Raw genomic sequence first — 14,786 nt, forward strand, 5'->3', positions numbered from 1 at the left:
TTGACAGATTTACAAACGGTTCGCTTTATTACAAACCTTATTATGCGTAACCCCACACAACTATCCAATATGGAATAATAGATGTATTTTGTTTCAGCATAAGTCCTTATATTGTCATGAGTGGGCGGAGAGAGGTATTTGGTCTATTTTACATTTAATGGATTCAGGGGGGAATTTGCTTGAATACAATGATTTAATGTTAAAATACAACATGGAATGTACAACTTAACAATATTCAACAGTTTTTAAGGTGATTCCTCAAGCAATCATAGATATGGTAAGAGGCACATTGACAAATCAAAAAATAATACCTAAGTTACCTTCACTTTATATAGATGGTATTGAATTTGGGGAGAAAAAGTGCACAAATAAAATTAATCGTAGATCTTTAACTTATGAACTCTTCCCAATTCCACTCAAAAGAAATTTCCTTTTAAAAGATTATTCTGTTGGAAATATTTCAAGAATTAGGACCGAGTAACTCACTCTCACCGAAAGCAAAAGAAACACACTTTAAAATTATTAATGACATTTACCCATGTAATGAATTCCTGAGAGTAAGATTCAATATTGAAAGAAATAACTGTGTGTTTGGTGATGTTGAAATTGAAACCCAACAACATCTATTTCATGATTGTAATTTTACAAAAACTTTTTGGGGTTCGTTTCGAAACTGGATTTCTACTAAAGAACTAAATTTTCCAACTTTAGAATATAACAAAATAAAATTGGGTATTTTATTAGAAGAAAAAAGGAAGAGGAGATTCTATAATGCAGTCATTATCTTGCCCAAACAATACATTCATAAATGCAGATTTCTAAAAGTCAAACCACTTTTTCTCATTTTCATGAATGAATTAACAAATTTACAAAAATCAATTATAAAGATTAGAACTAAACAAGCTGCTGAACTTGTCATGTTTTGGTCTAGTTGTCTCTCCCCACGTGTGTCTGTTTGTTTCCCTGTCTGTCACTCCCTCTGTGTTCCCATAATCATTCAATTAGTGTTTGCAGGTGAGCTCCACAGGTGTGGCTCATCCTAATCAGCTGGCTATTTAAGCTGGCTCCTTCCAGGAGGCCAGCGCCAGATTATTGTTCATCCCCAGTGGTTAGTAGCGCTCCGTGTTCTTGAAATTCAGTACTCTGTGATTTAACTTGTATTTTTCCCTGTAGTATATTTGACCCTTCGTGTTTTTCTCCTTCTCAGTGTTCCCAGTCCTGCCCGTCCCGCACCTCGTGTTCCTCGTCGTCTTGTTCGTCTCCATCTGGCTTCCTCACGCGTGTTTTTCGAGTCACATTATATTTCTTGTCACATAGTTCTAGTCACGTTCTATTCCTTGTTCACATAGTTGAGTCACGTAAATTACATGTACACATTTTGAGTCACTTTAGATTTATGATCCACATTAGTGTCACTTATATTTCATGTTACATTATCACTGTGTCACTCATAGTTCCAATAAATTGTTATTCCGTTTCCTTCCGTCTCTGTTTCGTGCATTTGGTTAAATTTATTCTGAGACACAACAGAACTAACTCAAAGTTTAAAGTCATTGCTTCCAACTTAGACCTCAGATGTTTGTGTTTTATTGTTCTATTTGTTCATGTTGTTTTTTTTGTTTGTTTATTAAGTCTTGTTAAGTCAAGCTCGGTCTGTAACTTTAGATGTAATCTGTGATTGTTGTAAAAGTCAGTTTTTGATGATAAATAAAGTGGGAAAACAAAAACCTTATTATACGTGGGTATGACACGTGATGTTTGTAGGTGTGTCTCGAGAAGAAAAAACAGAACAGAGTTTAAACCACAGATATATAAAAACACTAGACGACTCATGCGGGATTCTCCTACGTAGCAACGTGGTGGCCATCTTGGGTCAGATTATCGACGTGCTGCGCTCTATGGGTGCAGGCGGAAGGTAAGTGATAAAGTTCAACAAAAATACTCTTATCTTCATGAAATGTAGACGTATTTACAAACGGTTTGCTTTATTACAAACCGTATTATACGTGGATATAACACATGATGTTTGTACATGTTGAAATTGCCGCTTTTGTGAAACATGGTTGTTTTCCAGCCTATTTGTGCAAGTTATCACGGCTGAGACAACAATCAAGTTTAATTTATCGACAAATACTAAACCAATAATGTTTTTATACAACCTCACTGATGTCTGTCTGACTGTCTCTGTGTATGTTGTAGTATTTATTAGCTGTCTAACTTGGCTGAGAGGCTCCCGTGGATGCACCTTATTACATAACAAAGTTGACTCAGCTTACGTAGATGTAAGTCTGAGGTCAGCTGAGTTAACTTTGATTAAATATCTTTAATCTAATAATGTTTCAGCTGGTCCTAAAGAAAATACAATGCAGTTAGTGTCAGGTTAAGTAATTAACTACAGGTGTATGTGTGCATTGTTAGCTGTTATTTACATTCAATTATTGGAATCATGATGGGTCTTTTTGTTTTGTTTATTTACTTTAGGGAGTCGGCAGGAGAACATGGACATGGTGTGGTTGGATGCTGAAAAAAGACTCAGCTAATGGATTGTACATTATATAATATGAATAGTTTTTTTTACTTCATTAAAGTTTTTAGAAACAAATACTTTTCCTTCTCTGCTCCATTCAGTGGTAACATAATACCGATGTGTACATCTAAAATAAATACAGAGGCTATATTTCACTGTTGTATTTAGTTATAATTATACGAGAGGTTACTAATGTAACTGGGACAATTAAATGTTAGAAATAGTGATTTAATATAAATGCCTTGTGTGTGTAGCCATTGCTTTAGCTGTTTATATTTATTCAAGATCATGGTTAACATGATGCATTGAGTATGTAGAAATACACATCTCTGACCATACCGGTCAAGGTTTGGAAATTAAGGAAAGGCTGTTTCCCAGCCAAAACGGGATATTTAACAGCTATTTGTTTGACGTTTATAACAAATCAATCCGTTTGAAAATCGGTTAAAAATTGAGCGGGTTTGGTTTATTTAAATAGTACATGCACCATTAACGTCAATGTACTGAGCGGGGACAGCTGCCTGTCCCAAGATGGCCGCCACGTTGCTACGTCGCTCCCGATTGGCGAACAGCGCAAGTGAGTCATGTCTCATCTATATGGTGCTGGGTGGAGCTTAACACTGCAGTCCGCTGATTGGTTGAAGAAATCGTCACTTCCCGTGTTACAACAGGTTAAAAAGTAAACCCCGCCATGTTTAAACCGTAGACTGTCATTGTTTATGTCTGTATTTCTCCTCTAGACACGAAGCCTTATCTGAAACAAAGGTTGATTGAGTTTTGTGATCAAGATCCACATGTTGTGACGAAGTGGATGAACGGCTGGATGTCTTCCAGCGTGGGTTTGCATGGAGCAGCGTTTTTTCTCCTTTGTTTAATTTATTAGCTAGCTATTAGCTGTGTTAGCTGCTATCACAAGACGCTATTTACGTTGCGGCTATCGTCACACGGCTTACACGCGGGTGGCTCTGGAAACGATATCAGGCTTTATCGACCCAAACTGTACTGATCCGTACCGGACTACTGTGTGGAAAGGGGGCTTTAGATATATCTATGGGTAAGGTAACCAAGGTAACGCGTCAGTTTGAAATATAAACGGAGTTTTGGGGGGAGAAGTTGCTGCGATTTTTCTAAAATGTCTGAAGTTGAGTTGCTGAGAGCTTTCACCGAGCAGAGACTGCCTGCAGCTGCTGAAGAGATTCTGGAGCAGTTTGAAGGAACAAAAGCAGAATATGAGGAGGAAATTTGTCGATTAAAACGGGAAACGAAGCAACAACGCCACCTGCTGGATGCAGCTTTCAACCCTCGAGTCTGCCTACACAGATTAGGTTTGTATTGTTTTTTATGCTTCTTCATTTCCAGTAAAATGTGAACATTACCTGTTTGTTTGATTGACTTTGTAGTTTTAGGTTCAAACACTGCTCTGTGAATGTCATGTGAATGTTTCCTCCAGGAACTGTGTACGGATTACGGCTACTTTCAGTGTTATTTGCAGGCTGACCACTCAGCGCGGTTGGTGAGAGGAATCTCTCTGTTAGCCATGCTTTCACCCATTAGTGCGGGTTCTCCTTATCTGTTGCCTTCGCCTCTTCTTTGCTTTTTCCACTGAAGACCAAGGGCTATTTTCAACCTTTTATCAGACATTATTCTGGATGCCGTTGTTAACATTAATGGTGAATGTCCCTTGTGCGCAATGCATCTTGGGAAGGGAAGGCTGCAACAGATCCATCCGTTGGAGCCTCCAAATCGGGGAAAAGAAGGCTGCATTTGAAGGAGCGGCTGAATTGGGACAGAACTTATCACGCCGGTGTGACGCAATCGTTCTGACAATGCAGCCCACGAAGGCTGCGGCTGCTGGAATGGGACTCGGCTTGTGTGATAGTTTGTGTATAAAAACGACATGACAGCATGACAGTCACAATACTGTCGGTGTGTTTGATTTAATCACACAAAAACAACAACAAGCGGTTAATAAACACTGTAGTTACAGCTTAAAGTACTGTTGATGCACGTAGCAGCCATGTTGGATTCTAACTAGGGATGCTCGATATTGGCTTTTCTACCGATATCCGATATTCCGATATTGTCCAACTCTTAATTTCCGATACCGATATCACCGATGCCGATATATGCAGGCTTTTTACATCAAAACTGTTAGGTAGCAACAACATAAAATATCTCCTGTGGAATTAACACATTATGCCTAATTTTATTGTGATGCCCCACTGGATGCATTTGTGAATGAAATATGGCTTTCCAAATGTACACACTGAGAAAAATAAGAGAACAACTTAGATTATGGAAAAAAGTGCCATATTTATTTAGTGTTAGAGAGAAACCTCAACAACAAACAGCCTCAAACAACACCACAGACAATATAAAAAAAGGAAGAGGCATATCATCAGTCCATTAGTTGTAAACAAACATAGTCAATGACTGGCCATAACTTCTCAAATAATATACTCAAACTGGGTTAGAGTAACAAAATCCTCTCTCTTGATCCCTCCAGTACTCCAAAGGGCATCCTTTCGAGGGGATGGCTTCTCCTAGGTATGCATGCACCTAAAGAAAGAATAAAAAAGAGACAGGGAATAAATATATAATAGAATGTCTATTATTTATTTTTCTTTGAAGCACTGACTGCCAAATGGTTATTGTATTCATTGTATGTAATGTATATTTTTAATGTGACACACTCAGCACAGCAGATTAAATTTAGTTTGATTAAGTTAATTAATTACTCACCTGCGCTGTCTCGTTTGTAGGTGCTTGAGCTACAACTTCATTCTCTGCAAGGATTTCTTAGTACATGTCCCGCATGTTCATGCTTCCAGTTCGAGCCTTCTTAGGTGGGCAGTCCTGGTCCTCCCGGCCTGGGTCATCTGCACTTCCACCAGCAGCCTCTCCATTGCTGCCACATAGTTTTTTCTCAGTTGACTCTTTAAGCGACAACTGTGTGGTTTTCTTCGGTTTCGGCTGTTGCTTCTTTTCATCACTTTGCTGTGCAAATATAACATGCAACTCCGCGTGATTCATCTTGACATGGGTTATTAAAATTGATGTATTAAAGGAAGACACCTTGTTTCCTCCTCGCACAACCGACGCTTTGCAGTCATTGCAAATTGCAAATTTATTATCCGTAGTTGACACTTGGAAATAGTTCCAAACCACGGACACCTCATTCACCGGGTGAGCTAACTTGTTAGCCACGAGTCCAGCGTGTTGTATTTGTTGTTGTTTAACGTCATCAAGCGCGCGCCCATAAACGTCCCATGCTGCGTTCATGCAGACTCAGAAATTCCAATATCGGTTGTAAAAATCCGATACCGATATTTCCAAATATTACATTTTTAAGTCAATATCGGCCCCTAATTCTAACTCAGGCTGCTCCAAGTTGCTCCGACTTTCCGACGAGTAAATACGACTTCAGGGGGCGTTCCAGTTCACAGTTGAATTGAATTTTGACTTGAATCTCAAATTAAAGGCGCGTCTTAAAAATGTCATGTATTGATGTTTACACCGATTCGATTGAATCTTTGTTTCAACCAATCAAAGCATCGATGTGGAGTGATGGATCGCTGAGCCCCGAGGTCCCCTCATTACAGAAGACATAAAGCCATGTACTGCTTCCTGACACCACTATGAGCTTTCTGTCACTCGCTGCCTTGAAGTGCAGTGACTCTGCCCACTGAGACATCTCGTGCATACCCTCTATAAAGTAGTGCTTTCAGTGGTTTCATCTGAGTAGTACATTCAGGTTTTTATAACTATGTATTTCACTGTTTTCACAGATGTGCAGCAGCTGGTGGTGAGTCAAGACGAGGTTTCCCCTGAGCAGCAGGATCTGAGCCCTAGACTGGACCAGAGCGAGCCACCAAACTCACCACAAATTAAAGATGAAGAGAAGGAGCTCTGGGGCAGACAGGAAGGAGAGCAGCTTCAAGGGCCAGAGGAGTTTGATATCAGCATGTTAACATTCCAACTTGTCCCCGTGAAGAAGGAAGAAGAAGACGATGAGAAACCTCAGATCTCACAGCTTCATGAAATCCAACGTGAAGAGAGCAGAGACACACAGCATATAAAAACAGAAGCTGACGGAGAGGACTGTGGAGGAGCAGAACCAGGCAGAGACTTTGATCCAGACAGTCATTTACAGCCAGATACTCCTGACAAGACTTCAGACTTTTCTGGATCTGATACTGATGACAGTGATGATTGGGAGGAGAGAGATGAACCTCAGGAAGGAATCCAAACGGGAGTGAAACTTTTGAGTTGCAAAAAAAGCAGCTGTTCACTTTGTAAAAAAGGTTTTTCTTCCCGATCAGCTGTTGTGAGGCACATGAGGACCCACACAGGGGAGAAACCCTTCAAGTGTTCAGTTTGTGGTAAAAAGTTTGCATGGAAATACAGTCTTAAATGCCACCTGGCAGTTCACTCAGGAGAGAAACCATTTGGCTGTTCAGTTTGTGGTAAAAGATATACAGAAAATGGAAGTCTGAAGTACCACATGGCAATTCACTCAGGGGAGAACCCATTTAGCTGTTCAGTTTGTGGTAAAAGATTCCCACAAAATAAAAGTCTGAAGAACCACATGGCAATTCACTCAGGAGAGAAACCATTTAGCTGTTCAGTTTGTGGTAAAAGATTTGCAAGAAATGGTCTTCTGAGGAGCCACTACGCAGTTCACTCAGGAGAGAAACCGTTTTGTTGTTCAGTTTGTGGTAAAAGATTTACACAAAATGGACATCTGAAGTCGCACATGGCAGGTCACTCAGAAGAGAAACCATTTAGGTGTTCAATTTGTGGTAAAAGATTTGCACGAAATGACGCTCTTAAACGCCACCTGGCAGTTCACTCAGGAGAGAAACCATTTAGCTGTTCAGTTTGTGGTAAAAGATTTGCAGAAAATGGACATCTGAAGTCACACATGGCAGTTCACTCAGAAGAGAAACCATTTAGCTGTTCAGTTTGTGGTAAAAGGTTTGCACTAAATGGATATCTGAAGTTGCACATGGCAGGTCACTCAGAAGAGAAACCATTTAGCTGTTCAGTTTGTGGTAAAAGATTTGCACTAAATGGATATCTGAAGTCGCACATGGCAGGTCACTCAGAAGAGAAACCATTTAGGTGTTCAGTTTGTGGTAAAAGATTTGCACGAAATAGAAATCTGAAGTCACACATGGCAGTTCACTCAGAAGAGAAACCATTTAGCTGTTCAGTTTGTGGTAAAAGATTTGCGCTAAATGGATATCTGAAGTCACACATGGCAGTTCACTCAGGAGAGAAACCATTTAGCTGTTCAGTTTGTGGTAAAAGATTTGCACTAAATGGAAATCGGAAGTCACACATGGCAGTTCACTCAGAAGAGAAACCATTTAGCTGTTCAGTTTGTGGTAAAAGATTTACACAAAAACACACTCTTAAACGCCACCTGGCAGTTCACTCAGGAGAGAAACCATTTAGCTGTTCAGTTGATTGGGAGGAGAGAGATTACCCTCAGGAAGGTTTAAAACTTCTGCCAAACAAAGACATACCAGATACTCCTGACAACACTTCACACTGAATCAAAGACAGATGATACAAGTTGGGTTTTGGAGGGCTTCAGGAATCCTCAGGAAGATTTAAACCCTGTGCAAAACAAAGCTGTACCTGTGAGTAATGTGTTTTGTAATACAGCTAAAATATCAGTCAGTGCCTTTGATTGTGCTACAAGCTTCAGACAAAAGAAACCACAAAAACAAGAAGGAATTCAAACAGGAGTGAAACGTTTGAGGTGCCTAAAAAAACTGTTGTTCACTTTGAAAAAAAAAATAAAAAGTTTTTCTTTCCTAGCAGCTCTTGTGCTATAAATGAAGACCAACGCAGGGGAGAAACCCTTCAAGTGTTCAGTTTGTGAAGAGTGGAGTGTTCACTCAGGAGAGACACCATTTAGTTGTTCAGTTTGCGGTGAAAGATTTGCACGAAATTGAAGTCTGAAGTATCACATGGGCGTTAACTCAGGAGAGAAACCATTTAGCTGTTCAGTTTGTGGCAAAAGATTTCTCGGAAATGCACTCTCTGCAGTTCACTCAGGGGAGAAACCATTTAGCTGTTCAGTTCGTGGCTTAAGATTTGCACAAATTAAAAGTCTTAAAACGCCACCTGGCAGTTCACACATGAGAGAAACCATTGAGTTGTTCATATTCTTAAAAACAGTCTCTCACCTTGATTGTTCCAAATGTCACATGCTTGTTTGTGAAAGAAGGAAAATTCAAAATGTCTGTAATGCCAATTAATTCCTATAGTAATCTTTCGAAAAATGTCAGACACCTCTTAACGACGTTCAGATAAAAAAACACAAAACAGACTCCAAAAAAAGTCTTCTTCTGTTTGATCTTTTCAGCAGACAAAGTCACATGATGAAATAAATTCTGCATTCTGAAACACTTATTCAAATATGTTGTATTTGTTTTGCTTCGTTTGTAAAAAAAAAAACAAAAAAAAAAAAACAACCTCTTTGTTCCACACATTTCCATCAGATTACACAGGGCACTCCCCATCACCACAGAGCCACTGCCCAACTGGCAGAGCACGATATATCTCCTTGTGTGAGAAAAAGGCCCTACGAGACTAATTACCCTCTCCCAAGGCTGAGAAGGAGATGGAATCTCGTGAGACAGAGCCTGGGTGACTCTTCCCACATGTACAAACAGTGAGAAACAGAATAAAGGGTGAGAAATGATGTAAAACAAAACACCCGATAGGCTGTGCATATAGAATTCTAAGAGATTTCAGATACATTTTATATGACACCTTTGTACAAAGTTTTCTTCATGTGATGCAAAAAGCGTCATATTGCAGCCACGGTCTGCTCTAAGATCATTGGACTTCCTGTTAGAACTCTGTCGACCATCTATGAGCAGCAGACACTCAGGTTAACTGGTCGGATCAAGCAGGACCCCTCACACGCTCTCTTCTCAGCATTCGAGTGGCTCCCCTCAGGACGCCGTCTTCGCTGTCCCTGCTGCAGGACACAGGAGAAGAGCAACCTTCATCCCCAGAGCTGTCCAGCTCCTCAACTCCTGACACCTTCCCTGGACACTTCACCCCCCCTCCCCACTACGGTCACCGTACCTTACCCCGCACAGACACTACTTACTCTGATCTCTACCCCCACCCGGACTTACCGGACCCGTGAACTGGCTACCTACCTCCAATCCTGTCCTCAAAGCTGTGAACTACTGGTTCAATGCACTACTCCACTTTATTCTATTATAATGTTTACTGGTCTGATGCACTACTCCACTTATTTATTCTGTTATTATGTTCACACCGGACTTATTCTGTTACTATGTTCCTACTGGTGTGAAGCCACTTGATTCTGTTAGTTATGTTCATTTATGGTCTCAATGCACTACTCCACTTTATTCTGTCTGATATCAGGTCTTATATTCTATCCATCACAGCACTATGGTCACTTTATTCTTCAGTATTCATCTTGTTTACACAGAGCTAGTATTTTCCTGCTATGCACCACTATCACTTTATTATGTAGTATCTGCATATAGCTTGTAGTTATATATTATATTTATAGTCTATTACTGCACTATAGTTCTGTTTCGTCTGTTCATTACATGTATCATGTCTGATCACATCTTAGTCCGATCACTGTCCACAGGCAGTATCTTTTCTGCACTACAGTTCTGTTTATACCTGTTTCAACAGTCTACTGCATGTTTACATCATATACACCTGTTCACATGTCTGCTTTCATCTGATACATGCATGTATTTTTACAGCTCACGTCGAAGCTGCCCTCTGTATCTAACTGTGACTTGTGTGTTTTTAACTTTCCTCTCTGCTTCTCTTCGTATCTAACTCTGTGACTGGATTCAAACCTGTACTAACACACTAACACTGACACTTATTTTTCTTTTACACTTTATTCTTGTTTATAGGTTAAATGTTGTATTGTTGCATTGTCATTATTTGCTGCTCTGTGTGCCCTGAATTGCCCCCCGGGGACAAATAAAGTTTTTTGAATTGAATTGAATAGACACGTAAATATCTTGCTTGTGTTTAAAGCCCTTCATGGCTTCACTCCAGTTTCCATCACAGAACTCTTACAACTAGGCCCCTCAGGTCATCACACCATAAGGTGAATTCCGGTTCCCTTATTTGCACCGAGTGTCCGCCAAGTTGTCTCCTCCACTTGCGTCTTAGTCCTGCCCACCAGAGATGCACGGAGGAAACAAAGCCGAGGAGAGAGGACGGATGAAATCAGTTTTAACAGACATGAGACGCGACATCAGCTGATCACGTTCAGCTGTCAATCAGACTAACAGCTGTTTATGTCCACACAAACACGCACTGTATTATTTCTAATCAAACACACACAGTTACAGTGTTCAGTCTTGTTGAGATAAGCTTTTGTTGCTTAAGTTTTGTGTACTCAGTTGTCATTTTATGTATTTCTGTTGTTATTAACTGAGTTACAGTGATGTATTTTGATTTACATATGAGATATGCTGTAAGCCCCCTGTATGGTACAAGGGTGATATGTACGTGTAACCCACCTAAAAATAGATTCATAAATATATGGAGGATTTCATATGTTTACAGATAAACACATATGCAGATTAAAAAAAACAACTAATATTTGATATGTGACAAAATAATATGAGTTCCTGTTTCAATGTGAAATCAGACACTAATGGTCAGGCTGAGTCATTTATTTATTCTTATTATGCAGTTGAAGCATTATTTTCGACACTTTGCAGCAGTTGACAAACGCTTGGTGGTAACGTCCTCTAGGTGGCAGCGTGAGCGCGCTGTTTACGTTCTCTTCCATGCTGACTGCAGAAGGAGTTAGACGTCAAGTTAGCTCTCTGTTAGTTAAGGAAAACGATCCAGACCTGGGGATTTTCCAGCGTTTTGTGTCTGAAACATTTATCTGTTGTAATAGGTAAGCTCATATACATTGTGTTTCTGTCATTTTATTTTTTGTTTAAAGTGAAAATGTTACGGTATAGCCGTAGTGGATGCTCATATTAGCCGCACTGACTGTCTAAGGCAGTGTTTTTCAACCAGTGTTCCGCGGCACACTAGTGTGCCGTGAGATATTGTCAGGTGTGCCGTGGGAAATGATCAAATTTCACCTAATTGGTCTAAAAAAAGAAATCGAGTGTCTGTGCTGTCAAGTGCCTGGCAGAGTTATCATGTAATACTCTTCCATATCAGTAGGTGGCAGCAGGTAGATACTTGCATTGTACTCTGAGACAAGAGAATTAGTGATGCATTGATGCGACAGGTGGCGGTGACAGTGACATTATGGCTAGCGAGAATATACGGTAACAGTGATGGAGAAGTTTTTGAAAAAGAAAAATGCTCACTCCGAACTGGACCCTGGACAAAATTCGGACCCAGATGAAGGCCCTAGTATAAGTGGAGGTCAAAAGAAAGCAACGACTGTGAGCTCGAGCAAAGTTTGGAGGCAATACAGCAAAAGCTATCTTTCATTTGGATTTACTTACACCGGGGATGCAACGGCACAAACTCCGCTGTGCTTGGTGTGTGGTGAAAAGCTATCCAACAGTTCTATGGTCCTAAGTAAGCTTAAACGCCATCTCCAAACGAAACACCCTTCGCTTCAAAACAAGAATGTGGACTTTTGTTCGCCTGCGTGAACACACGGAGAAACAGGCAACTTTCATGAGAAAAACCACAAAGGTAAATGAGAGAGCCCTTAAAGCGAGCTACCACGTTGCAGAAGCTGTAGGAGGAACTTCAAGTTTTTCTCACAAATGAGAGCTCCGATGACGCAAAGCTGCTTGTAAGTGATGAGTGGTGTGCAGGGCTGGCATACCTGGCAGATATTTTTCACCTGAATGAACTGAACACACGAATGCAAGGCCGAAATGAAAACCTGCTTACAAGTACAGATAAAATAAATGGATTCCGTTCAAATGTGCACCTCTGGCAACATGTGGAAACTGGCAACCTTGAAATGTTTCCACTCACCAAGAAATGGCAAGATGTTAACACTGCTGCATTGTGTGAGATAATAGTTAAACATTTGAAAACTTTTGAGGAGAAGATGTCATTTTATTTCTCTTCAGCCTTCACTGAATGCCTTGACTGGGTTAGGGACCCTTATAGCTCAGCATCAGTTGTTGGAAAGGACATGACTTTACAGGAGCAGGAGGACCTAACTGAACTGAGACAAAATCGTGGTTTAAAGCTAAGCTTTGCAGATCTACCTTTGGATAGTTTTTGGTTGGCTACTGCCAAGGAGTTCCCTATTCTGGCAAACAAAGCAATTTTGACTTTGCTCCCATATTCCACGACATATCTGTGTGAGGTGAGCTTTTCAAGCCTGACTGCTATAAAAACTTAAAGCAGAGAGAGACTGAGAGCTGTTGAGGAAGAGCTTCGTGTGTCTTTCTTCAATTCCTGCCAGGATATCAACTTTGTGTTCATCCAAACAAGCCCAGGTTTCACACTGAGTGAGTAGAAATATTTTTATTTGTGTTTATTTGATACCAAATAAACATAAGAATTACTTTATATTGTTAATATGGGCTACATAGTTTCATTTTTTTAACATTATCGACTGGTGGTGTGCCTTGAGATTTTTTCAATGAAAAATGTGTACCGTGGCTCAGAAAAGGTTGAAAAACACTGGTCTAAGGAATAGTGTGGGTATTTCAGCACATGTAATATATGTTAACTGCTGTTGCATATAAATTGTTAATGTTTAAAAGGTTATGTGAACAATATTTAATGATTTCGCCGTATTTAAGCGGTACTTTAGTAAAGGTGTAGTGGGTTGAGTCCAGTCTGTTGTAACTAAAATGGCGGCTACGCGCGAGCGCGCTGTTTACGTTCTCTTCCATGCTGACTGCAGAAGGAGTTAGACGTCAAGTTAGCTCTCTGTTAGTTAAGGAAAACGGGATCCAGACCTGGGGATTTTCCAGCGTTTTGTGTCTGAAACATTTATCTGTTGTAATAGCCCGGACTGCGTGTGAGGTGTCTCGGTGTGAAGGAGAGGCTGTGTTCGTCTGCTCTGGAGCCGATTACTACCGCCAGGAGTGACCGTGGCTGTGGCTGTGTGGACTACCGACTGGGATTCTCAATTCTCCAGCAGGACTAGGATTTCATGCCTTCTACATCAGTAAGATCGTTCTGTCGTTTGTGACTCCAAGGACCATTTCTAGGAGTGACAACTAAACTGAACTAAGGGGTTAAAGCTGCAGCAAAACATTTATTCTGGCCAGATTTTATTTCTTTTCTTTTAAAGGGGGAAACTGAAAGTGTTTGTATGCTTTGGAAAAATTCAAATAATAATCTGTTAAAACAAAGAATTCTATTTGTGTCTGTGTATCATTCTCTGTGTGAAGTCACTCTTTTCTACGGCCTAAGACTGATTAGTTATTGTCTGTTAATATATAGTCTTTACCCTCGAACCAGGACATCATTAGTTAATTGTAATGATCCCAGACCTTGAGTTTATTTTCTACAGTTTTGTAAAGACCTGGTTACATACGCATATTACGTCATCATGTTTTCTTGTCACTGATCGCGTCTAGAACTTGTATTGCGCAGTTGCACAGAGTGTGTCAAGGGAGAAGCCACGGAATGAGAGCCGGTGAAATGAACATGATGAAAGGCGAAAGACAAAGTTCCGTCTCTGTCATCAATCCTCCGAGTTCCTTGCTGGTGAAGCTGCAAAGCTCAACACTGGACACAACTATGTTTCACAATTAAGTTGTTTTTCAAAAAACAAAACGGCAATTTCAACCTGTACAAACATCACGTGTCATACCCACGTATGATAAGGTTTGTAATAAAGGGAACCGTTTGTAAATCCGTCAATATTTCATGGAGTTAAAAGTATTTTTGTTTTTGGAGAATCCCGCATGAGTCATCCAGTGTTTTTATACATCTACGATCGAGCCAACCCAAAAAGGTGGAGCTAAACACTGCAGTCCGCTGATTGGTTGAAAGCATCGTCACTTCCTGTGTTGCAACAGTAAACGAAAAAACCTACCATGTTTCAACCATAGGCACAATCTCAAATCTCTTATTTGCATCGAGTTGTCTCTTCCACTTGCGTCTGAGTCCCGCCCACCAGAGATGCACGGAGGAAACTAAGCCGAGGAGAGAGGGCCGAGGAAATCAGCTTTAAGACACATGAGACGTCGTTTCCTCGACAGCGTCACATGACGCGACATCAGCTGATCACGTTCAGCTGTCAATCAGCCGAACAGCTGTTTATGTCCAC

The 14,786-nt window shown here is 40.4% G+C and overlaps 2 protein-coding genes across 4 annotated transcripts in view; both read left to right on the forward strand.

The window, feature by feature from the left end:
• Positions 1-14,786, forward strand: part of LOC306835456 (uncharacterized protein) — a 55,209-nt gene that overhangs the window by 34,644 nt on the left and 5,779 nt on the right. The gene's annotated exons all lie outside the window — the stretch shown is intronic.
• Positions 6,950-14,786, forward strand: part of LOC306835459 (uncharacterized protein) — a gene marked incomplete at its 5' end in the record, with an annotated part of 30,529 nt that continues 22,692 nt past the window's right edge. The window contains one exon of the mRNA XM_079362004.1: positions 6,950-8,614. Within this exon, the coding sequence (XP_079218130.1) occupies positions 7,032-8,087 (1,056 nt within the window). The 3' untranslated portion in view covers positions 8,088-8,614. The remainder of the gene's footprint in view (positions 8,615-14,786) is intronic.

This window comes from Symphodus melops, assembly GCF_947650265.1.
Source record: "Symphodus melops genome assembly, chromosome: 15".
In the NCBI taxonomy this organism is placed as follows: domain Eukaryota; kingdom Metazoa; phylum Chordata; class Actinopteri; order Labriformes; family Labridae; genus Symphodus; species Symphodus melops.